The 23,109-nt window shown below is 41.5% G+C and overlaps 1 protein-coding gene across 1 annotated transcript; it reads left to right on the plus strand.

Moving 5' to 3' along the window:
* Positions 1-17,504: 17,504 nt before the first annotated feature.
* LOC309961110 (uncharacterized protein) lies at positions 17,505-21,447 on the plus strand (the record flags this gene model as incomplete). The annotated part of the gene is made up of 3 exons (XM_082838137.1): positions 17,505-17,872; positions 17,958-18,400; positions 18,757-21,447. The coding sequence occupies 3 exons, from the start codon at positions 17,505-17,507 to the stop codon at positions 19,368-19,370; spliced, it is 1,425 nt and encodes a 474-aa protein (XP_082694263.1). The 3' UTR covers positions 19,371-21,447.
* Between the last annotated feature and the right edge of the window lie 1,662 nt (positions 21,448-23,109).

Below are 23,109 nucleotides of genomic sequence, written 5' to 3' on the forward strand. Positions count from 1 at the left end.
TTTTTACGGTACGTGGGCTTCTCACTGTTGTGACCTTTCCCATTGTGGAGCACAAGTTCAGCGGCCATGGCTCATGGGCCCAGCCACTCCACGGCATGTGAGATCTTCCCAGACCGGGGCACGAACCCGTGTCCCCTGCATCGGCAGGCGGACTCTCAACCATTGCGCCACCAGGGAAGCCCTAAAGTGGTTTTCTTACACAAAGCATGTAATATAATCTTACCTTTTAAATCTAGATTGACAATCTCTGACTTTTAATTGGAGTTTTTAGACCATTTATATTTAGTATAATTATCAATATGATTAAGTTTAAATCTGCCATTTACTATTTGTGTTCTATTTGTCTCATCTTTTCTTGTTACTTTTTTCTTCCTTTCCTGCTTCTTTTGAATTAATTGATACTTCTTAGTATTCCATTTATACATAGCACTGTCGGTGATACATATTTTTTCTTAACTTATTAAACTTTTAGTGATTGTTCAGACTCACTACTAATGTATGATTACTTTAGAGTCTCCACTGGATGTTCCAAGGATGAACAAGGACTCACCCCTTTGGCTAGTCAAACCCCAAACATTTTCTCACTTCATGTGTGCCCTGGGATTTATTCAGTTTAAAATTCATCAGTCTTTTCTGCCCAGCCTTGTGGAGTGTCATTCTATACATTTGTGTCATGGTATTCAATAAAAACACAAGACATCCCTACACTACATGTTCCTGGAGCTCTTTTTCTGCATAGCTCCCTCCTTCCCAAAATTCTGCCTTACTACAGACTCCCAAAACTCCAACCTCCATCTCATCAACTCAGCAAGGCTGCCAGGATCTGTTTGGATCTACAGTCTAGAAATTGCTTCCAGGCAGAAAGCCAGGGCAATTATCAAGCTCACTATGGTTCTCTTCTCTCAAGGATCACAGTCCTATGCAGACTGTTGTCCAATGTCTGAAAGTCAGTGTTTCATATTTTATCGAACTTTCTAATTATTTATGGTGGGCAGTTAAGTCTGGTCATTGTTATTCCACCATGCCTTGAAGGGGAAATCCCCTCTACTTATCTTTTGATAGGTGGAATTTTCTAGATAGTGTACCCTAGCCCTTCAGACTTTCCAAAGGACATTTGTTGGATTTAACTGACTTGTGTGGAAACAGAGGGGTAAGGTAGATCGTTTCCTGGTGGATTTGCCTAAGTAGTTGATGATACACTATATTTTTGCTGACCTGGATTTCGCATGTCCAGGTTGTGACAGAAAGGACACAGATAATTTTATAGGAGAATCTGAAAGCAGGTTAATCTTGGGCTATACATTTCTGAATTCATTTCTACATTTATATCAGAGGTACAACAGACACATTAGTAGACTCCCAAAGATGTGACTCTTAAAAGTTTAAGAAGTTATTACCATAAGTTCCAGATGCTGTATTAAATTAAACAGATATAACTATCTCTGGGAGTTTATAATTAAAAAGAAAGAAATGATCCAAAATATAAATAGGTGATAGATATAGATAGATATATAGATAGATGAAAAAAGGGGGTTGTTTTATATTAGCAGCATCTCTCTATTAAGGGATGAAATTCTAATTAGCTGGCCACAAACACACAAAAAGAATGTATGATTAATTTTTTTGTACCTGATTAGAAAATTAGGTACAATTTTTTTGTACCTGATTAGAAAATTTTCAGAAAAATGTGGGGAAACAATCTATTTGTTGAAAATAAGATGAGAAGTGATAGTTTAGCCAAAGGGGAGAGGAGTGACAGAAAGGACTGGGAAGGGTGTAACACTGAAGATGTGGGTCAAAAATAGGCTATCCAAGAATCAAATAAAGGGGCAGAAGGTTAAAGCGGTCAAAGGAGAGAAAAGGAGAGGAGAGAGAAGATGGAAAAGTAAAGGATTGGGGGCACAATAATGCCGGGGACATTGTAGATGTTCAATGAAGATTGGGTGGATGGATGGATGGGTGGATGGATGGATGGATTGATGATGGATGGATGGATGGACAGTCAGAAGAATATAATAGAAAAGGATAAATTGATGGCTGAGGGTGAGAATTCAGTCTTATTACAGACAAAGAAGGAATAATGAAGATAGAGGGAATTATAGTGTTGGATTTTGTAGGATGTCAATTTGTAACTATTTAAAGTGCAGATAAGTTTTCCTCTAGCTAACTCATGTGTAAGACCACAAGTTAAAGGTCACTTTCTTAAAGAGGGCTTTTCTGACTATTAATCTAAATTAATTCATCCGTTTTTTCCTCTCTTGGCACTCTATATTTTTCCTTTATAACACTTACCACAGTTTGTAAACAATATTTTTGGCAATTATTTGTTTAATATCTGTTCCGCACTAGACTATAGGCTCCCTGAGGGAAAAAACTATGCCTTTTTTTTGCTAACTACTCTGTCTTTAGGGCCCAACATAAAGCTTGGCACATGTTAAGCTCCCAATAAATATTTGTTGACTAAATGCACAAATAAGTGCATGAATCCATGAGCGAATGAGGTTGGGACATGGGGAAATGCAAAGCTGTGAGGCTTATCCAGCCTCATGAGGATTGAGGCCTATTAATTCAAGGAATGGCTGTAGTGCAATATAAAATGCCCTGGAAATAGCCAAGACACAGAAGCAACCTACATGTACATCGACAGATGAATGGATAAAGATGCGATACATACATACAATGGAATATTACTTAGCCATAAAGAGAATGAAATAATGCCATTTGCAGCAACATGGATAGACCTAGAGATTACCATACTAAGTGAAATCAGACAGAGAAGGATAAATACCATATGATATCACTTATACATAGAATCTAAAAAAACTGATACAAGTGAATTTATTTACAAAACAGAAACAAACTCACAGACATAGAAGACAAACTTATGGTTACCAAATGGGAAGGGGGGAGGATAAATTAGGAGTTTGGGATTAACAGATACACACTACTATATATAAAATAGATAACTAACAGGGACCTACTGTATAGCACAGGGAACTATATTTAATACCTTGTAATAACCTATAATGGAAAAGAATCTGAAAAATTATATATATATATATATATATATATATATTACTGTACACCTGAAACTAACACAGCATTGTAAATCAATTATACTTTAAATTGAAAAATAAAATAAAAATTTTAAAAATGCCTTGGAATTGGAATCATAAAGTCTGAGTTTAACACGTGCCTCTGTTGTTTACTTGTTGTCTTAATTAGGGCAAGATAACTTATCCAAGCTTCTGATCTCTCAAATGAGGATAATACACCTCACATGGTTGTTATGAAGCTTAAATGAAGAAATTATTCAGAAATTCTCAAAGGTTTTCTCCCAAGAACCCCTCAGGAAAGTGGGGTGAGGGTTGTAATTCACATCTCTGTTGAACTGAAGGCACACTCAAAACAAAAGCAACTTTTTTGAAATAGGTTTCATCTTGAAAGTTTATGAAAAGTTTGTATTTTATACTATAATATATACCTATATTGTTTCAGTATTTAAATTATGTTTTAAATTGTTCACTGCTAATTTACTTAAATTTTTTCCCATAAAATAATTGAACAAAATGGATGCTCATAAAAAATGCCCTGTATTATCCTTTGGTTTTCCATATTTATGAGAAGTATGGATTTATGTGAAGTGGCCTCCCACATGATGGTTGGTCCTCCATAATTTTGCTGAACCTGAATCTGTCCACCAGAGGAGCAGCAAGGTTAGTTCAACAGGCAAAACAGATAATATGAGGAGGATTCCCTCCATAGAGGCAGTGCCAAGGCAAGTTTGCTAGTCTGGACATAAATCAAGGGTAAAGGTTAGAAAGGATCTATAACTTCATTTAAACCTATATAATCAAAAGGAAAATGATCATTGCTATGTAAACTGTAGAATTTATATACTAGATAATTATATATTCATTATAAATAATTACATTTATTTATAATAATATATTATTTATATTTTAGTTATAATAAATATATTATTATATATAATGTTATCACATAATACAACATATTGAACTATCTTCAGAGAGAAAATTATCAAAGATTACTCCTATCTTTTGTTTTATTCTTAGAACCAAATGTGAAAAAAAAAAAAACCTCCACCCTCTATACTAACAACTAGAAATTGTCAGTTCTAAATCTGAATTAGCCCTAAATATATGCTCTATACATTTAGCTGTGGCTCACTTTCCATTGCCAAGGTTTCAATCCAGTGAAAACATTAAACACAGTATCACTAAAGCAAACCCCCATACGAACTAAATGTGGTCTGCCCTCAGTTTCCTCATTATAAAGTGGGGTCAGCAATACTTACTTCACAGGCTGGTTATAGCACTAAATGCAATGATGCCTATGAGTGTGCCAGGTACAGTGCCTGGCACACTGTAACCAGGACCACCTGAGTTCTAGGCTTCATTCACTGCTCTGTCATCGATGCCCACCTATTATGGGCTGAATTGTGTCCCATGCCCACCCCCTTGGCCAAATCCATATGTTGAAGTCCTAACATCCAATACCTCAGAATATGACCATATTTGGAGATAGGGTCTTTAATGAAGTAATTAAGTTAAAATGAGGATTAGGGTAGGCCCTAATTCAATATGTCTGGTGTCCTTATAAGAAGAGGAAATCTGGACACAGACAAGTACAGAGGGAAGACAATGTGAAGGCATAGGGAGAGACCATCATACAAGCCAAGGATCCAGGTCTGGAACAGATCCTGCCGTCACGGCCCTAACAAGGAACCAATTCTGCGGACCACTTCATCTCAGATTTCTAGCCTCCAGATATGTGAAAAAATAAACTTCTGTTGTTTAAGACACTTAGTCTGTGGCATTCCTAGCAAACTAATATACCACTGGAATGAAAGCTCCATGAAAGCAGAGATTTTTCTTTTCTTTTTGTTCAGTGATGTACCCTGAGTGCTTAGAACAGAGCCTGACACAGAGCAGCACCTAGTAATTGTTGAACTATTACATAAATGTCCAGTCCTGTACTTGGCACAAGATATTTAGCAAATATTTGAAGACTGAATAAATGATGCTATTTCCCAAATACCAAATCAGGACATAGGTTGAAAAAAAACTTCTGTAAGTATATTTATGTAAGCAGTGTAAAACTTTCAATATTAAATCACACTTGACAATCATCTCAATTGAAGAGGGCAAATGTCATGAAATTCAAGCTGGTCTGGGAAAATCCAGCTTTGGTAGAATAAGTTGCCAACTGTTTGATGTCCCTACCCCTTGACCTAAATTGAAGCACCGTACATACAGCTCTCACTTGCTTTTCCAACCTCTTTTCTCCAATTCTTCCACACTTTGCTGGAACCACTGTGGTCTCTGCATCTGTTCCAGATACACCAGGCTCAACTCAAATCCCTCCTCCCACATGAAGCCTTTTCTGACCCTCTGAAGCCAAGGCTTATTTGGCTTCAGATATTTATTTATTTATTTGGACTACTTTTTAAAAAAACATATCATCTACTTCCTCGTACCATCGGTTATCTTTGGGTGAAGATATCTTTCTGGTTTCCATTTTAGATTGAAAGGTCTCTGAGGACAGGGATGGTGTAAATTACTTAATTCTACCCCTATCTAAGTAGAGGTCCAGCAAATACTGTAGATTATAAAATTATGTCATTGGAAAACGGCATAGTCAGCAGTTACGCCGAACCCCAGCCCTGAGTCCAAAGAGTCAGGAAAGGCACTGGCAAATCCAAATCTCTTTAACAACTTGGGCACAAGTCCTACTAAAAGTGGGAAATGGAGAATTGCAATTACAGAGCCATGGTGCTGTTAATGTCGCCATTAACATCACTCTAAAAAACATACATCAGGCCCTATTTTTGAATAATGTCTATTTGACTAATGCTGGGAGTTTCCTTTCCAAGGATTCTTACTATTCTTTCCTTTGGCTGTTTTTTTGTTTTATTTTTTGATTGACTAGACACCGCAGATAACCAAATCAGCAGCAGGGTGCGGAAATACGTTTGATCTCTGCCTCTGTGGGCTTGGCAAACAAGCTAGAGTGTGTTTATGCAATCATAGGCAAAAGAAATACTGCATAGAATTAATTACTCTTTTTTTTTTTACTATCAGTCCTTTTTCTGATTTTCCTGATATGAAACATGACCCAGTGTAAGGAAAAGTCTTTCCTCTTGATTTAATGCAAAAACTTTAGGAAAAATAAGTGTGATATTCCTCAGTTTGTTTTCTGACCATTTGATCTCATCTTCATATGACCTTTAAAAAAATCCTGTTGTTATGTTTCTTTTCACTTAATTGGATCCAAACAATAATGATAAATAAGATAACTGGAGAAAGGAGGGTCCTAACCTCACAGGTAAGTGTGGATATCACCGTCTTTGACTATTTTAATGTGCTCCTCATTGAATCCCCAGTCTAACTTTCTCTCCATTTTTATGTGATGTAAGAGGACATGTTGAATGGAATTTTTATTGATAATAGTTTGAATAAAATATTTAATTATAATATTCCCCTTGGGAAATTAGACTCTAATAACACTATTTTGAGTAAAGTTTATATTTTCAAGAGTATAACTCAGAAATACTAAAGCGAGTGATACGGAATAAGGTATAAAATATCAAAATACAAATCAATACTACATAAATCAGACTGTGGACATCCTTTTATAGATAAATAAATTCAAATGGAAAAGATCATTTACGTGGTCAAGGAAATTAGTTGTTGGAATAATATAGAATTGTCCATTAAGTATAAAGAGTTGAGACAGTAACTATAAAAAGATAAAGCCCTTACCCCAATCAGCTTACAAATAACTACTGGAGTGCAAGCTAACTAGAAGTATAAACTGCACGGGGAGCTGAGGAGGGAGGTAATTCTACTGATAAAAGCAATTTTTCTTTAATTTTTGAAAGATGCCTTTTTTAGATTCAAAAAGAAAATTTGAATTATACACATTCTATTTAAAAAAAAATGATACAGGAAAGGTTTTCTTTAAAATAAGATAAACAAACTTTGCCTTCCTTCTTTAGTTTCTAAAGACTATAGAATAGAAAGATTGCTATCTAGAATTGAAATAACATAATCAACAGTGTTATTAGGGAGGGCATCAGGCATAGCAATCACTGTGTCTGAATTAGACAATACATATTTGTCGGGTTATCTGTACCAAATGGTCTAGATTAAATTAACTCTTTTTTTTTTTAAGAATCTAAATGTACTTTTGCTTCAAGTACAGAAGAAAGTCAAAGGGAATACATTAAGAAGTATGACAAATTTTGTCATACAAATAGCACTACTCATTTGATAGCACTACCACCTAATCAAAACTGCAAAGTATCAAGGACTGGACTTTGGAAAGGTTCTTTCAAATGCAGCAGAATGGGGAACACCTCGAGATATTTGGTGAGGACAAGCAAACAGATTCTACCAACAGTATCTCTCCTGAAACATAGTAAATAAGTCCTCATCAAGACATTTCCTGGGAATTTCTGGTGGCACAGTGGTTAAGAATCTGCCTGCCTAGTCAGAGGACAAGGGTTCGATCCCTGGTCTGGGAAGAGCCCACATGCCGCGGAGCAACTAAGCCCATGTGCCACAACTACTGAGCCCACACTACACAACTACTGAAGCCCGCACGCTCTAGAGCCCGCATGCCGCAACTACTGAGCCCATGTGCTGCGACTACTGAAGCCCGCATGCCTGGAGCCTGGGCAACAAGAGAAGCCACCGCAATGAGAAGCCCGCACACCAAACGAAGAGTAGCCCCTGCTCACTGCAACTAGAGAAAGCCCACACGGAGCAAGGAAGACCCAAAGCAGCCAAAATTACATATATATAAAAAAAAGACCTTTCCTGTATCCTCCTGAATCTTGGGAACTTCTCTAAAATGCCCTCATCTTCTCAGGACTAAGTGAAATACAGTGAATTTTATTTGAAAATTGTGCCAAGTAAACACACATATGGGAAAGGAGAAAAACTTGTGTGAATCTGGAGGAAATCTTCATTTTTCTGACAGCCACAAAATACTAAGAGAAATGAGTTTAGGATTCCACCATTGTTAATTTCAGCTTCTTTTGAATCTTTATATTTCTTATCTACAGCACAGAAAAGGAAATTGGTTACATAAATTACTGTGTAGCAAAAATTGTATTCAATGAGTTTTGAAAGTGTTTCCCTCTTTTTTTTAGAAAGTGAATTTTCTATGAAGATACTGTGACTACTAGGCAGAATTGTATATTCAGTGGTACTGATGACTTCTTTTATGATGGTATTCCAAAAAATTTTTTAAATATTTCTCATAAACCTGCTAAACTTAAGAGGTGCTAGAATCCATAATGTTCATTAAGTAATAGATCCATTTGCAACGATAATGAACACAATTGAAATGTAAGTCTAAACAGCTCATGTAAAACTGCTGACTGGCTAAAATATTCTTTAAAATCTAATAAACTAAAGATTATACTGATAGCATAAACACAGTATACATTGTAGATCTTTCTTGTCCATATCATAACTGAGTAACTTTAAATAAGCAAAGATCACCCAAAAAGTACTGTACATAGTTCAAAGTTCCCCCATATTTCCTTTTTATCCCCTCCTGAAAATACAGTGTCTTCAAGAAAAGGGGTGGAGGGAGACAAACACTGGAATACACACTGAGACATAATTTAGAGGTGTTCATGATAGAAGAAAGCACAAGTCAGTGAATTAAAAATTGAATATATGCCGTGCCTTTTTTGGTATGAGAACACATAAAAATAGAAATTTAAAAGTAACTAACCAAGGGAAGAAAAACATGGCTAAAAGGGCCGGTAGCTGAGTTGGGGTGGGGATGGGCTGGGGGACAGAGTCAGGGAGACAAACAGGATGCCAGGAGGTGAGAAATAAGGGTGGGGAGTAGTGGGCAATCTGAAGAGGAACTAACAAGGTCTGTTGCTTATAGTTACCCAGAAAACTTTAAGAATAATAACAGACAAACAAATGTAGCTTAAAGAAACCTGAGAGAAGCTAGCCCCTGCTGGCTGGGACGACAAGCCCCCCTGTATTAATGGTGCTTGGGGAGGCGAAGGTAATCTCCCACATATTCACATTCAGCACAACTGCTGACACTCCTGTTTCCCGTTGAATCAACAGATCCTGGTGAAAGACCACGGGGAGAGGGTGGGTGGACCTTGTGCTCGGGGAAGTATATTTCTGTTTCTTGAGAAATAGGAACTTTGGCTCTATTCAGTCCAGTGTGCTGGGTTTTCTGGTTTTTCGGTTTTGTTTTGTTTTTTAACTTTTTCTCTTTGGAGTCGCTTTTAAAGCAAATACACGCTATTTTGAGGAAGAATCTCAGTTCCAAGAACGTGCACAGATTCAAGCAGCAGTTAAAAAGCCAAACAGTCAATAAAGGAAGATGGTCACCCTGTCCTGCGACCTCACCTCCTAGAGCCCCTCCCTTTCCACCCACAGCCCCCCATACGCCCCCCCACCTCAAAACTCACAGGCGCAGAACCACACCTCTGACTCCGGGTGCCTTCAAGGGGCCACCTTGTAAAACTGTGCTTCAGGCCCTACATTTAATTACACACAGCGTGCACATTACTTTCTTAGCTATTTAAAGAAGCACATGTCTTATAACAAAAGTAATATATGCCCACTAAAGAAAAAAAGGCACATCAGAGCATTGAATGGCAAAAAAAAAAAAAAAAAAAAAATCACCTTCACTCTTATCACTTTGCTATTACATTATTATGATTTCAATATTGTCTGCTGTTAGCAAATCTTTTTCTATTACAAGGGCAATGAAGAATTCTCTACTGTTCATGTGATCCCACCATATGCTTATTATTTTTCTAGACGTATCAGCAAACTTGTAAGGCACTTGTGAGTGTGGACAGGCTTGCCAGATTGGGAAGCTAAGGAATGAAAGTTGAAGCCTTCTTCCCCAGTAAGTACCAGGGAAACTGGTGCAACTGGGCTTTTACACAGAGGGAAACGCTTCACATGTCACAGTTCAGGATTTGGAGGTAAGCATGCAACACACTTGGAATCGGCTGAAAAAGGAAGGCAGCGAGGCCACTTCCCTAGAGTATAATTCGCACAACATCTCTCTGCTGGCTTAGTTACTGAAGAGGGAAGATGTGTGAGTGTGTGTGTGTGTGTGTGTGTGTGTGTGTGTGTGTGTGTGTGTTTAGAGTGAAAGAGATGGTGTGCACACACACACATATATATGTATTTCTCCCCACGGCACACGCGCCATAGTTGCTGCCTCCTGCACTGCACTGGTGGAACTTTCCATTAGAGTTATTTATATTTAATGTCATTTTATATGCTATCATGCATCTCACTTGTTCAGAAACCTTCCACGGTTTCCCAAAGTCTGCTGGAAAAAATTGCATCTCTTTGGCATTGCATTTTCCCCCCAGCACAGCCTCAGCTGACCTTTTCTAGCTTGCCTTACACCACGTCGTTCGTCCACCCCACCCACCACCCCTCCACCACCAAATCCTGGGCCCCTGGGCTCCTCTCCAGACTCCAAAATGCAGTGTGGAGCCCCCTCTCCCTCCAGCAGTGAAGTTCTGTCACTGTTTATCACCTCCTCCATGAAGATTTTGGGGATTTTCCTGACCAATGTGATTTCTTTTGCAAACCTATAAGCTCCTTGAAGACAAGGCCCAAACTGCACGAGAATACTCGTAGTTTTTGAGTGAATCAGTTTACCTTTTTATCCTTTTAACACCCATATAAGGGTTCTTTTCTAAATTTGGCTCATTATATTCTGCATTGTGTAATAATTAATTAAGCAAATATATATATTCTTTCAAATCTCTTGAACACAGGGATCATATACATATTTCTTGTACTCCTACACCCACCCCAGACCTATAGCAAATATTCAACCAGTACTTACCAAACTAACCCAAATCCAGGATTTAAATGCCAATACATTTTCCATAATATAGAGGAGAGGTTTGGAAACATAACGAGTAAGGCTCATTCCAAAACAAGCTGAAAGATGGGAAGTAGTTTATCTTACTTTGTGGGTCTCCCATTCTCTTAGAAATAAGTTACAACTTAGAAATAAGTTACATTCTCCATTTTTATATGTGTAGGTCATTGATTTGGGAATTACAATTCATGTCCCTTTGAAATAAATGTTATAAATAATGTTTAAGATCCCTGATAAGTCCCCCAAAGCCAATCTGAACACTCAGTGAAGGAGAAATAGTATATTTGCAATAAAAAGTAGAAAATAAAACTATTGATATATTTTACTAGTACAATAGCCAATAAAAACAACCAAATACAAGTGATTATTTTTAACTTGAATAATCATGATTCAAGGAAAGCAGATTTCACTATACAAAAAGGAGGATATATCTAATCATTCTCTCCTGGTTGCTATCATTCACCAGTCTCTTGGGAAATCAAGATGTGGCCTGAGGACCTAGGTCTTACTCTTGATTCCCCAATCTGGACAAAATTATGAGTAATTTCAGCATCCACATGGAACCACATTTAATAACCCATTCGTTCTGTTCCTTCGTCTCCTCATTTTCAGGGATATTCTCCACCCATCTCTTCTCCCACTCCCACAGGCACACCCTGAACCATGCTACCCCTGGGGATAGCATGCATCTCCTTTAAATGTTAAACTCATATATCCCCACTCTCTGGGAACTCACCTTCTAACCTTCCAGGTCATTCATTACATTATTCCCAACACACCCATTCTCCGACCTACTTGAAATGTCCAGTTCACTGATCCTTTGCCCAGATCTCTACAGTGTCCTTCTGTTTTAGCTCTCCAGCTCAGATTCCAATATCCAACATTTCAACTATTTTTGTACTACTGTCCTTCAATTGCATTGTTCTCTCAAACATAATCCAGGACAATTTCAATTGTCCACCTGCATTAGAAATAATGAGAGCTCCTGGGTTGGGTGTGCAGGACACATACCATTTTGATCTTTATTAAAAGTCATGGTCACCTAACTCAACCTCAGTATTTCCTGGCAATCCTAAATTGGATGGTTGGTTGGATGGATGGATGGATAATATTAGTGAAAATTTGTAGAGATGCTAAAGAGAATCTCTGCACCCTTTGTAATGCTTTTGAGATGGGTGACCCTTAGTCTAGCATTTCTAATTTTACTTCAAAACATGTGGCTTTGCAATTCTTAGAAAGAGTAAAGTTGGAGGCATCACAATTCCTGATTTCAAAACTATGTTACAAAGCTATAATAATCAAAACAGTATGCTACCAGCATAGAAACAGACACATAGAACAATGGAACAGAATTGAGAGCCCAGAAATAAATCCACATGTAGATAGACAGTGATATTTGATAAAGGAGTCAAGAATACTCAGTGGGAAAATGACAGTCTCTTTAATAAAAATGGTATTAGGAAAACTGGATATTCACATGCAAAAGAATAGACTGGACCCCTATCTTACAATACACACAAAAGTTAACTCTGAATGGATTAAAGACTTACATGTAAGACATAAAAACATAAAACTACTAGAAGAAAACATAAGGAAAAATCTCCTTGACGTTGGTCTTGGCAACAATTTTTTGGCTATGACACCAAAAGCACAAAGAACAAAAGAAAAAATTAACAAGTGGGATTACATCAAACTAAAAGGCTTCCGCACAGCAAAGGAAACCATCAACAAAATGAAAAGCAACCTATGGAAGGGGAGAAAATATTTGCAAACCATCTATTTGATGAGGGGTTAATATCCAAATTGAATAAGGAACTCATATAACTCGACAGTAAAAAACAAAAGCAAACAAAAAATAGTTTTAAAAATGGGCAAAGTACTCAAATATTTTTTCCAAAGAGGACATACAAATGGCCAACAAGTGCATGAAAAGGTGTTTGACATCACTAATCATCAGGGAACTGCAAATCAAAATCACAGTGAGATACCACCTCACACCTGTTAGAATGGCTATTATCAAAAACACAAGAATAACAAGTGTTGGTGAGGATTAGAGAAAAGGGAACCCTTGTGTACTCTTCTTGAGAATATAAATTGATACAGCCACTATGGAAATCAGTGTGGAGGTTCCTCAGAAAACTAAAGATAGAACAACCGTATTATACAGCAATCTCATTTCTGGGTACATATCCAAAGGAAATGAAATCACTATCTCAAAGAGGTATTTGTACTCCCATGTTCATTGCTGCATTATTTATAATAGGCAAGGTATGGAAACAACCCAAGTGTCCATCAACAGATGAATGGGTAAAGAAAATGTGATACACACACACTCACACACACGCACACACTGGACTATCACTCAGCCATTAAAAAAGAAGGAAATCCTGCCTTTTGCAACAACATGGATGGACTTCAAGGGCATTATCCTAAGTGAAATGTCAGACAGAGAAAGACAAATACTATATGGTCTCACTTACATGTGAAATCTGAAAAAGCCAAATTCATAGAAACAGTAGAATGGTGGTTGCCTGAAACTGGGAGGTGAGGGAAATGGGGAGAAGCTGGTCAAAGGATACAAACTTCCAGCTAGAAGATGAATAAGGTCTGGGAATCTAATGTACAGCATCATGTATATAATAAACAAATTGTATTCTATACTTGAAAGAAGTTGTTAAGAGTAGATCTTAAATTTTATTACCACCAGAAAAAAAAAAAATAATTACATGAGGGGATGGAGGTGTTAACTAACTTTATTGTGGTTATCATTTTGCAATATATATGTGTATCTAATCATCATATTGTACACCTTAAAATTACATATGTTATAGATCAATAACATCTCAATAAAGCTGGAAGAAAAAGAAAGGAGAAAAAAACATACATTTTCCTTTAGGGTAGATGTGTCTGTGTTGATCATAATTTCACAAGCACGTGACAATTTTCTGCCTTCATAACTCAGTCCATCATCACACAAGGAGGAGAAACTTTCCTGGGGAAAGAATGGAAAAACTCTGAAAGAGAGTAGAGGAGGGAGAAAGAATCTCAAGCATATGTGTCTGTGTATCAGAAAGAGATTGCCTGAAACGGAACTAACTGTGATATAAGCCCTGAAAGAGAAAGTGGAGGTTTATAGTGGCTTGTATCCACTAGGCTCTGAATCAATCTCAACATAGTGTTATTGTTTAGTTGTCATCTGTTAATCAACAAATATTTTTGGAACAACTTATATTTGCCAGACACTGTTCCAGGAGTTTGGGAAACAGCATTGAAGAAGACAAGAGGGTGCAGAGAAAAGGAAACCCTCCTACACTATTGGTGGGAATGTAAATTGGTGGAGCCACTATGGAGAACAGTATGGAGGTTCCTTCGAAAACTAAAAATGGAACTATCATATGAGCCAGCAATCCACTCCTGGGCGTATACCTGGAAAAAGTCATAATTCAAAAAGGAGTGAAGAAGACAGTGTCCTTGCTCTCATGGAGCCCAGGTTATAATGGGGAGAAAAGGTTAAAAAAAAAAAAAGCAAGGAGAACTAGACATTGAATGAGGAAGGGAGGGATATTTTAGATTGTGTGGTCATTCCTAATGATGTAATATTCGATCTGAAAACTAATGTTGAAAAAAAGAACTATCTGTATGGAAATCTGAAATCTTGCTTTCCCCTCATGACTACAAGATGGCTGCCATAGCTTCAAGCATCACACCCTCACATAACTTCCAAAGCAGGTCTGGGGGTTTATCCTTACAAGAGTTTCCATTCATCAGAAGAAACATTTTCCATAAGCCCCAGCACACTTCCCTACAGGTCCCACTGGCCAGAACCAGGTCACATAGACATGGTTCTCTCCACTCACCAGCAAAAACGATTGCAATGATTGGTTGGGAGGAATGATGCTGGCTCCAGGGAGGGGTACCCTTCCCTGAGCACATGCTGCACCAAACCTAAATCAGACTAGCCTGCTATCCTCAAAGAACAGCAGTGAAGCAGCTACTGGAAGGACCAAGCTTGAGATACTTCATTTACCCAGGATATATGGATTTATCCAGTACCAAAGCTTGTGCCAGGCACTGTACTAGTATTAGGAATAAAAAGAAGACCTAGACACCACTTTGTACCATCTCCTTAAAAACAGTGAGGGGAACTCCTTCTTCCCTCTCCCTCACTATTTCAAAGGCACAGTTTATGGCCACTTGCCACCCTGAAGCCCCCTCTCATCTTTTTGGTCTGAATGACTTCTTCTCAATTCATAGTTCACACTTACTCATTTTACAAACATTCATTGAACATCTGAGCCATAAGGATACAATTTTGCTAAAAAGACAAGGTCCGTGCCCTCACAGAGTTTCTATTTCAGTGACATAGAGAGATAAAGAGTCAATTACAAGAAAGAATAAAAAGAGGTGAAGCCTGGGTGCTATCAGGGTACCAAGAAGGAGCACCTCCACTCATCCAAAGGTGGGGTGAGGGATGGTAGTAAGAAAAGATAAGTTTCATTGAAGATGTCATTTCAAGGATGAATAGAATTTAGGGAAATGAGAGTGGAGGTCAGGAGTTGAGGAGAAAGCCAAGGAGGCTAGTCCAGCTAGAAAAATGAGCGTGTGCAAAGGGCCAGAGGTGGAGACAGAGAGTTGGAGGAAAGCAAAGGAAAGAAGCTCATTGTTGCTGGAGAAAAGAGTGGGAAGGGAGCCCAGGTAGAGATGAGTTTATAATGACAGGTGAAGGTCAGGTCAACATTGGGGCTAAACTCTTGGACTTCATCCAGAGAGAAGCCATTGAAGGGTTTGACATGACACGTTTAGGTTTGCATTTTAGAAAAAGGCATTCTTAATCCTTTGCTCCAATCCCTTACCCACACTTCAGCCACGCTGCAAACAGGATGACCAACAAGACACTGTGGCAATAGGCTGGGCCAGGGTGGTGGCCAAGGAGTGGGTGTTGATTGAGGAGGTCAGAGATTCAGTGAACCACAGGACTGTGACCAGCGAGGGAGGGGGGAGGAGTTAGGGATGACTTCAGGCAGTTCTGGTTGGGGCACCTGGAGGGATGGTGGTGTCCTTCACCGGATGGATTCATTTTTGGACAAGTTATGTTGAGCTGTCTCCCACAGGGCACTGAACACAGTTGTGTTCATTAATTAATCTTTTTTATGACTTCTCTCCTCCCTCCCGCATCTTTCATATCAAAGCCCCTCCCTATCAGATAGACCTACTTCAATCTTCTCTTCAGGTTTTCATTACTCTGTGTCCCCTGAGCGAAGCCTGTAGTTTTTGAGACCCCACTATGATCGAGGCACAGAAATGCAAAACAATTTCACCAGTCATCACTAATATGTTGTTGTTTTTTCTCAGCTAAGTCGTCTAATCAGACATTTAACGGTGTCAGTGATCAATGGGTTGCAATTAGTAATTGACCCGAATCCAACTTTTTCCCTTGTATTTGTCTTTATTCACTAAAACAAACAAACAAACAAACAACCTCATCCCTTTACATTTTAAAGATTAATCTTATGGAACAGTATGATGGCACATAAACCGGTGTCCATTCTGGGTGTTTTCCACGTGGTCTTTTATGTATACGCATTTTTTTTTTACAACAAGCAATTTCACTATTTGAGGTTTCCCGGTACTAATTTTATAATACTGTGTAGTTACATGCCGGGGCTCCGAATATACTCTATCTCTACGTTTTAAGTAGTACCATGCCTGGATGAAGCATCAAAGAGAGAATAGTGAACTTAAAGGGACTTTAAAACATCTTGAAGCAATAACAAGCCATAGACTGCAGCTGGGGCATTTTAAAACAGTGCACAAGACTAAAACAATTGAACCAATTTGTCCTTTGTTCTCTTTATTGCATTCTTTATTACATTAGTACTGCTGAAAAAGAAACTCGAAAAGCATTAAACTTGGGTACCAAGCTCTCCAAAGTCCTTCCAGGGGCCTGGCTGGGACAGAAAGCGAGTTTCCGCCTCCCGGCTCCTGTGAACTCCCCCGAGGACGCTCGCGCTCGGTCCCAGGGAGGCGACACGAAAGGAAAGGTCGCCGCTCCGAGCCCTCAGCTCGCCCCGAGTTCTCCCTCTGGGCGGGAGGATCTGGACCGAACTTTGCCAAGTTTTCCGACAGGCCTGGCTGAGCAAATGCCGCTGCGCCCGTCGCCGTTACGGTCCAGCGGCAGGCCCGGCCGTGGGAAGTTTGTTCGAGGGTCTCCCGGCCTTCAAAGAAAAGTCCCGGGAGGTGGGGGCACCACCCTGCCGGGCCGCACCCCCGTGGAGCGGGCGACAAGGGGGCCCCGGCGCCCCCGGGCACAAAGAAAGCGCGCCAGAGGATGGCTAACGACCTTGGAAACTCCGGACCATTTTAGGGTTTAAGTCACCCTAACTGCCCTCCCTTTCCTCGCCGCTCTTTCTCTCCCGAATCCGCCCCCGTCCACCAGCTGCTTCACCAGCGGTGCCTTTTTCTGCTTTTTCTTTAAGAGAGTTGTCTGCGCTGGGCCCAGGAGGGGCCGCGCTGGGCGCGGGGCCCAGCCCTTCCCGCCACGCCCCGGGGCCGCCCTTCCCGCCGGAGCCGGCTGATTGATGGCCCCGACCGTCCCGGGTCCCCCGCCTCGGCTCGCCCGCGAGCCCGGCTGTGTGTTTTGGAAGCGGCGCAGCGGGCTGCAGCGCTGTGACGCCCGGAGCGGCCAGCGCCGCCCTTCCTTCCCCCCGGGCTCGGGCGGCGGCGCGGCGGCGGGTCCGGGCCGGGCGGGGCCGCGGGCTCCCGGGCGGAGGGCTACAGGGAGGGGACTTCGGGGCGGGGGCTCCAGGGCGGGGGCGCGGGGCCGGGCGGAGGGCGGAGGCCGCGCACGCCCAGCCCCACGGCCGCACCGCGCCTCGCGGGACAGGTTGGGCAGGCGGGGCGGCGCCCGGCTCCGGGGAATAATGAGTGTCTGTCAGGCCGTCCCCGGGTGACTGGGCGGGGCGGGGCGGAGGCGGCGCGGGAGGCGAGGGTGGCGGGGGAAGGGCGCAGGGCGGGGTGCGTGTTTGCGCTAGTGACTCGGCCGACCCCTCCGGCGGCTGCCTCCACCCAAGTGGGTGGGGACCCGCCCAGCCCGGGCGGCCGCGGCGGCTCCCTCTCCCCTCCCTGACCCTCCCACCCCGGGTCCCAGCCTCTACTTACCCCGCCAGCCCTGGGAGGCTCGCAGAGCGAGCGGCGCCGGCGTCATGTGACTGCCCGGAGTTGGTGCCAGGAGCCAGAGGGGAGCCAGGAGCGGAGCCGCGCGGAGCCGGGGCCCGAGCTGGAGCGCAGCGCGAGCGCCCGCCGAGCCGAGCCGAGCCGCGCCCGCCGCACGCGCGCCAGTCCCCGTCCCCTGCGGCCGCCACCGCCAACGCCGCCGGGACTGGAGCGCTGACACCACTGCATCCGCGGGTTTCCAGGCAGCCCGGATCCGGGCCTTTATTTCTCGCCTGCAGCGCTCAGCACCGCGCCTCGAAAAGTAAGTCCCCTCTCCCTCACCTTTCCTTCTCGCCCCGACTCCCGCTGCCCCCCTTTTCGGCTCGTCCGGTTTCCTTTTTTTTCCCCCCAAGGGGGGGCGCGCAGTGAATGGGTTGGGGGTGCAGCGCGGAGGTTGGGGCGCTCCTGGGCTTGGGAAAGTGCAACAGCTCCAGGCAGCCGGGGGTTGGGGTGGAGGAGGAGGCGAGGAGGAGGGGGCCCCCGGGTTCAGCGGTGGAAAGTGTGGGATTGGGGAGAGCCACCGTACGGATCGGCGGGTGCGGGGAGCGAGGCTGGCGGCGCCTGCCGCGGCCCCAGTTAGGGCGCGGGCGGGGGCTCACCTGTGTGGTCCCCCGACAGCCGCCCGCCCGCCCGCCCGCGATTCCCTCCAAAGCCCCAGAAATCTCAGTTCCCTCCGCGTGTGGCAACGTTGTTTGGAGAAAGGTAGCGCAGAGGCCGCGCGCTCCCGCTCCTCCCCCTCCTGTTCCCCCACCCCCCGCGCTCTCCCCCTCCCCCTCCCCGCCCTCCGCCTGCGCCCCCAGCAGCCCCCCTCCTCGGACGGGGCGTGCTGTCGCTCACCCGCCGGCGGAGCAAACTTGGAGCAGCTTCGCGGGCCTTCTGGGAAGAAACTTGGGGCGATTGGGAGTGAAGGCAAACATCCCAGTCTCGGTGCTGGAGCCCAGGAGCTGCCAGGGCGTCTGGATTCCCGAGGGCAGGAGAAAGAGCTGGCCGGGTTTGGAGAGTCCTCCTCCGGTGCAAGGAGAACCTGCCGCAGTGTCTGGAGCAAGGATTGCAGCGTGGCTGGAGGCGGAGAACGCCTTAGGCAACTGCCCGCAGTGTTAGGGACCCGAGCCGGGTGGGGACTGAGGGACGGATCCCTGGACCCGCACCCTTGGGACCTACCTTTCCGAGTGGCTTATTTGGAGATGGCAGACAATACCTGGAATTGTCATAGCTACTTCTTTGGCAGATAAAAGAGAGAACACTCTACGCTGCTTTAAATTTACAGCAATATACAATAATACTAGATGAAGAACGTGTGAATGGGACTTTTTTTAAAGTCAGGTTAAACGGAAATTGGTAATTGCTCACCTTCTTGTATTTCACTAAAATAAACATTTTACACTGAATTTTTTTTTTACTCAGAATGTATTTTTCCATTAATGTCATCCAAGACACTTAAATGTATTTATATTCTCACAAGACTCTAGTATATGGAGAAAAGTATGAAGTAGTATTCTGAGTTCATTTAGATTTAGTATCTGTAATTATTAAGCAAAATCAAGTGGGGAATAGGGCAGTTGTTCACTATAGGTTATTCCACAGAACAATTTTGTGCTGTCCTTTTCTGAGTGCTTTATGTATGAATTTGAGGAGCATTTTTAAGAGAGAAATCCATCTGGATGATAATCTGCCTAGCCCAAGAGAAGACTTGCTTCTAGGGAAGAAACAATTTAATAACACTAACATCTTCAAAATTTTGTGAGTTAGTATCTTTAAAAGAGTTAGTAGTATCTTTAAAAGAGTGGATGAGTTTCTTCTGACTTGAAACATGGATTATGGGAGTTGCCCTTATTCTGTTAACAGAACCTGAAATGGGATGTTTGATTAATTTCATTTAGCTCCCTAGAGAAACTGATATCTCAATTTCTACAGTCAGTAGGGTTTGCTGCAGAACTGTTAGAAGAAAGCAGCCTAATGTACTGTGGGTGAGGTCAGTGAAGATAGGCTGTAAGGAGCATTCTGTTTGCATGAAGAATGCAAGTATGAAAATCCTAACGTGAGAACAACAAAAGTAACTGCTTAGACCACAGAACCTTGTCAGAGGTAAAACATGACAACATAGCTTTGGAGAGAGCTATTGTTTTTTTCACTGTAAAGTTTCTAAATTAAAACCCAATCTTCTGGTTGCTATGGACACAGTGATGCCTTTTTTTTCTTCTTTTTTTCTTTTTTTTTTTTTTTTTACCTGTAGTTATGTCTGCACACAGATTCTTAAATCTCTGCTAATAGAAACCTGAGTTAAACAGTACTGGCTAACAAAATAAAGAGAAAAATCAGAAAAGGACTAGTGAGTGGATTTTGCTACCTTAAAAATACCTAAAGGAAAAATAGACATTTTAGGATATCTTATACAAATTGATACTCTATTCTGCAGATTGTATAACAATTTTGGATTAAATGAAATATCAGGAACAGAATCAGATTCTCAAAAGGTGGATTTTTGTAAATGTGTGTACATGTAGAACAGATGTGCAGCTGTGTGGAAGTATCTTTGTAACTATGCAGTTGAAAAAGACAGTGAAAATTTGGGGTGACTCTAGATGTCCCACACTCTTCATCTTAGAATTGAGTTCTGTGGCTCAGGGACACTTACAGTTGGTCCCACTTCGGTTATGTGGGATGACCCCAGTGTCAACTGAATTCTCAGCAGCTGTGCTGTCTCATTTTCCTCTTGATGCTCTGAGGCTGAACAGTGATCATTACCCTATTACCTTAACCCAGAATTTGATCGTGACTAGAGACCATCCATTAGGATGGGGGAGAAAGAGACAAAAGAAATTGGTAGGGAGGCTGGTGTTAATTAGGAAGGTTTCTGCTGCTTGAATATGATAAAATCACATGTTCACTTACGGTGTTTACTGTATGTGGAAGCTCCTGTTTGTAAATAGGGCAGGTCCCCTGTATAAAGCTGGTGTTATTATTCACACCCATAGAACAAACACCTCCACCCCCCTGTTGTTGTCTTAAAAAACTCCAGCTGCTCATGAATATAGGGTCAGGGAGGGCCGGCTAAATGTTTCTCTGTGCTTTCTCTCCAGCACAGCCAGCAGAGCTGTTTCCTGTTCTTTGTTTCAAGGCTGGGGTTTGCGTCATACATTCCAAGTGGCATATGTGTGCTCTTTCCTGTTTCAGGCTGTTTTCTGGTAGATCAGTAGCCCAGACCAGGCCATGGTCCCTGCCCCTAAACTCCCTATCCCCACCCAGGGAGTTATCATGTCTCTACACACTTACGATTGCCTAAGACGCCTGTGTTATGTCATAATGAGAAGTCAGTTAACCTTTTCACATACACCCTTTGCTCCCATGTGTTTGTATGGGTGAATAAATGCTTTTACCTTTTTTAGTTTATCATTGCCAGCTTGTGATTTTAAGAAATGTGTGTGCATGTTGGCTAGAAATCTAAAGGAGGTTGTTTTGTTTGTTTGTTTTTCATTCTTGTTTTGAGATAGGCATTTTGCCCTGAAGCTGTCAATTTTGGATGGGGTTACCACCTTACAGTTTAAGAAGATCTAGCATGATCTGAAGGATGTGGCTCACCCTTGCATTTCACACAGGACATTCAAGGCACAGGAGGCTTCATGGGATGGAGAACTCAAGCAGCCTTGGCAGCTTGGACAGACTTGGAAGTCTTGCTTATGTTTTAAGGGAGAAATCTTCTATTGAAGCAAAACATAAGATGTATTGAGAGTACTACAGGATTATTTCTTTTTAAGGACAAAGATTTGACTGTATGCTGCATCTGATTTCCAAACTGTTCTAAGAATAAAAAGCTCAAAAAAAAGGAGAACTGGAATAAGTTCATTTAATGATAGTTTGGAAATTTTTAACCTTATATTTTGAAGACAGAAGGAGAATGCTCTTGTTTTTATTGTTTTACAATAACAACTTTCTCATAATCCACCCCCCCCCTTTTTTTTGGTATATTCTGTCAGTTGTGAGTTAGCAAATTTCTGGATTAACCATTTAAAACCTACTTTAACAAACTATTTTTCTGTTGCTTCTCCGGAAATGAAGTTTTAAAAACAAGGTTGGAAAAGAAAACTTTTGACAAGTTTCCCCCTTAAATGTCTTATTTGGGGATTTTCTCTAAAATCTAAAGGAATTATCTGCAGTGTTCTCTAATGGAATTGATGGAATGAGTTGCTGAGGAAGCACATCAGGCCCTACCTATTCTTCCCCAAATCGGTAATAATAATAATAATAATAATGCTTTGGTTTTAACATCTCTTCCCATCACGTTTTTCTTTGATAGATAAAAGGGAAATGCACAATATGCTATTAAGAAAGCCACTAGGGTCAAATAGTAGGATATTGACAACCTTCCAAGAAAAAAGATGGGAGTTTGGAAAGTTTCAATAAGATTTTTCCTTTCTTCTTTGGAGGAAGCAAACTTGAAATACTAAGCTGCTTGTAGGACAAGAGGCCTTTAAACTAAATTCATAAGTAACCCAAATTGAAGTAAGTTTTTTTGGTTTAGTTCCAAAGTTGTGAACAGTTCAACTAGATTTGGTAGACTGAGTCTTTATTTGGCTTACCCCAAATCATTCTTTCCTCCCTATTTGTTGGGAGAGGGAGGTGGTTAATAGAGGTGATTAGGATCTAATATGTTCTGTCAGGGAAAATTCTGCAAGCTTTTAAATGTAAGCTAAACAGTTGGGAGAAATTGTACCACTCTGATAGTTATTATAATTACCAAAAAAGTGAGGGAGGTGAACACAATAGTTTCATCTCTAAACCATGTAAATCATTTATCTCCATCCCCCCCCCCCGCTTTTTAGATACTTGCCTTCTTAATTTGTCCAAATCAACATTTCTGCTATAAAATGAACAGCTTTCTTAAGTGGTTCTTACTCTCTGTTTTCACACCCAGTTGTGTTTAAGAAAAATAAATACAGGCAACCTCATCCTTTAAGTATCAGGAATTACATT

The sequence above is a fragment of the Leucopleurus acutus genome (genome assembly GCF_964270905.1).
Source record: "Leucopleurus acutus genome assembly, chromosome: 4".
NCBI lineage: Eukaryota > Metazoa > Chordata > Mammalia > Artiodactyla > Delphinidae > Leucopleurus > Leucopleurus acutus.